Below are 3,528 nucleotides of genomic sequence, written 5' to 3' on the forward strand. Positions count from 1 at the left end.
TGCAGTTTGATTTTTCAAATGCTTTTGCAGTTCTTATCTTTGCCACTTTTGAAGCCCGAGCCATCTAAAGGGTCATTGGTTTCAAGATTGGTGTCTAAAAGAAAAATAGCACGTGAAGGCCAAGAAGAAAGCACAAACATAAACCAGGCTGGAAGCTTTTGAGGCTACTTGATAGCTTAAAAATAGACTGGGAGGGACATTTGGGTGCATGATTAGATCAAGGAGCTCTCTCTTAAGTATTCTCTCCTGCTAAAAAAATATAGTTTACCTCCTATTGTACATGCCCCACTTGTGGGATTACACTGGGTTGTTGTTGTCATATTGTACATACACAATATTGTAGCTTTTTTAGGAAAAACAAGATGAATTATACTCAAAATTATCATCTTTTTTTACTCTATCATTCTATGAACTATCTGTCCATATGGCGTTCTATGAGTTCTCCCTTCTATGTCAAATCTTGCTATGGCGATGGCTAATTTGCTTTCGGAAAGCGAAGTTGCTCGGACGTGGGTGCGGGTATCCGATCCAGGTGCAGATCCAGAGTTCGGATCCTTTATAATCTAAATTTTAAGATTCGGGAATAAGGGATCCAGGTACAAATACATGTGCCGGGATTTCGGCAAAATATAATTCAAAATTCTAAAAATAGATATATAAAAATATATTCAAGCGGAAAAGCTGAAAAGGAGACAAAAGGAGTAGAATTTGCTACCTCGCAGCAGCAGAATATTGAAGGTATGCCATTTCCCATGGCTTCAAATTTGTACTAACTTTTGTCTTGAGAAATCAAAATTCAGTTTTTCCTCAAATTTGTCAATGGATTGTGGTCAAAGTAGCCGATCGCGATTGACCATATCCGGTACAAAACCCACACACTTACCCGTACTAGTGTTGTGCCAACACGGGTCTAAAATGAAGGGTCCGCGCAACATAGTCGGAAAGTCAAACCACAGGAAACAATGTGAAAAATACTAAGGAAATAATGTTAAAAACTATATGTAGGAAACATTAAGCTTCAATGTTTACTGATCCACTAGAGCTTCTAAATTTTTCGTGTTTATCCAGAATTTAGTGAAACTCTCCAGTTTCACAATTCACCCAGTATCTACCTTTATAAGTGTCACCTTTGAGAAAAAGCTTCAATGGACATCCCTTGACCAAACCAACATCTAAAGGTGTCAAGCATGCTCAAACTTATGGTGAGCTGCTAGATAAGCAAGGGTAATTAATCATTACTTTATACCATGCCAAATGAAACTGCAATAAAAAGATGGTAGAGTAAACATAAACACAATATTGAAATATATCATGTGATAGGAAGAGTTGAAACTAAAAAGCTCAAAATATGATTAGCATAAAGAAAGAAACTGCAACAACACCTGCAATATCAGACTTCAAATCTCTAGAGTCCACTTAACTACCCTCCACAGATTCTAGGCTTTCGACATAATTTATGACTTTAAACCCACCCACTGAACTTCTCCTTTGAAAGCTCCGAGCTCTTTTAGTAAAAGGATTGTATGATAACAGTTCATGTGACAACCCATTTGGGTAGCCAAAAAGAATTTCGCTGTCCCTCCATGATCCAACAGGTCTTGCTAGCTTAAAGAAAGGTGAAAACTCAACTCGCTTAGTCCAAGATACACCTTGTTGTTCATTCATCATCCATACCTCGTAATGATCAACATTTAAACCATTCTCAGAATAGATTATCATAGAAAGACAACCCTTTAGTACCACAAGCTTCTTGATAGTGAAGTCAGTAATAGAATCAGAATTGGGGACCATAATTTGTCCAAGGACTTGTTTATACAAATCAAAAGAAGTAACAATATCCCGTCCATTATCAATATTATATGACATCCAATACAAACACCCACTAAGATTAACTGCAGACCCACCTTTGGGCAGCAGATTAACAGCTCCCATCTCTTCCCAAGAATCCGAACTCAGGGTGTAAACCCAAACCTTAGCATCAATGTGTTTCCTACTGGATGATGGAACCTTGACAACCTTATAATCGTTAATCTCGGGGACAAAACCAAGCATTATATAAGGGAAGAAAGGATCACAATAAAAGGATACAGAATTATCGGGGGATTCAAGGAATCTATACTTTCTCGTAGCAGGGTTCCACAAGATAATGTTGGAAGTCCTATTAAAATGAACACACAACAAGCCATTGCAAGAAGCCACAACCCGAACCTCATCATCTGGACTAGACGGAAACGGCAAATCAACAACAGAAGACGGATACAGATCATTATTATTTTTATACACATCAACTCCGTCGTCAATATCATCAGCATTAACAGTAACAGTAACAGTAGGATCAATGGAGAAGAAGGAAATAGTAGGGGTGTCTCTAGGACCCCTATCGCTCACTCTCAGGAGCTTTTCATGGTGAGGTTGTTGACAGTGACGGAGATGCATTTCAATAAAATCACGACTACTAAGAAAACCATACCATGATTTGGAAACCGCTCGGAATCGCAGTAATGACTTGACGGGAAGCCGAAACAGGATTTCCACCATTGCATCTACCGGCAGAGTACAGCTGCCTAAGCTTGCCGTTTCATCCCACATCTCAATCGGGCGGAATCGAGTTTTCCAGATCGATAGCAGAGACAGGAGGAAAACCCTACCCGTTTTGATTTACAGAAGATTTTTCCTTAAATGATCGTACAAAATGTGCTCTAGAAAATTTCAATGTATAGAAGGTTTTCCCGTAAGGTAAAGGATGGGACCCACGGATGGGACCCTTCCAAAGCACAAAATTGGTGGGATGTCAATTTGGTAGTCCGTTGTATATATGTTTACCGAGGAACCTTATCTATATTGAACTCCACTGTAAATATGTTAATTTATTTAATACTTTATTGAAAATAAGTTTTTTAAAAAAATTATTATTCGGTACTCCGTTATAGATAAATATCTATATTGAACTCCACTGTAAATATGTTAATTTATTTAATACTTTATTGAAAATAAGTTTTTTAAAAAAATTATTATTCGGTACTCCGTTATAGATAAATATTATTTCTATAAAAGATTATCTATAGCTGGTACGATAACCACATACCAGGAGTGTACACAACACCTTGCAGTAGGAGCTTACAAGCAGCTTACACAGCAGCTTACAGTAGCAACTTACAAGCAGCTTACACAGCAACTTGTAGTAGCAGTTTACGCAGCAACTTCTACATTAGCTTCCTTTCTTTTATAAATAAAGGAGATTTCAGTTTATTATGTACATCAATTTGAAATTGAATAGTAAATTAATTTCTCTCCATACTTGTTGTTGGTTAATTTACTTTACAATCTTTATTTTATAACACGTTATCAGCACGAGACTTTGTCATCTCGAGCAAATACTTGAAAGTATCAAAGGTACGAACTTTCTTTTTCTAAATAATGTCAAATATTTCTAAACTTGAATTTGTAGCCCTGGATATATTAGGCAAAAGATACATATCTTGGGTGCTTGATACTGAAATTTATCTTGATGCGATGGGTCTGGCAGAC

General features: G+C 37.1%; 1 protein-coding gene across 1 annotated transcript; it reads right to left on the reverse strand.

Moving 5' to 3' along the window:
- Positions 1 to 1,127: 1,127 nt before the first annotated feature.
- Positions 1,128 to 2,704, reverse strand: LOC107806501 (F-box/kelch-repeat protein At3g06240). Its single transcript, XM_016630669.2, has 2 exons — positions 1,383 to 2,704; positions 1,128 to 1,260 (listed from the first exon to the last, which is right to left on the reverse strand). Exon 1 carries the CDS (start codon positions 2,587 to 2,589, stop codon positions 1,417 to 1,419), a length of 1,173 nt encoding a protein of 390 aa, XP_016486155.1. The 5' UTR covers positions 2,590 to 2,704; the 3' UTR covers positions 1,128 to 1,260; positions 1,383 to 1,416.
- Between the last annotated feature and the right edge of the window lie 824 nt (positions 2,705 to 3,528).

Source organism: Nicotiana tabacum, chromosome 3 (assembly GCF_000715075.1).
Source record: "Nicotiana tabacum cultivar K326 chromosome 3, ASM71507v2, whole genome shotgun sequence".
Lineage (NCBI taxonomy): Eukaryota > Viridiplantae > Streptophyta > Magnoliopsida > Solanales > Solanaceae > Nicotiana > Nicotiana tabacum.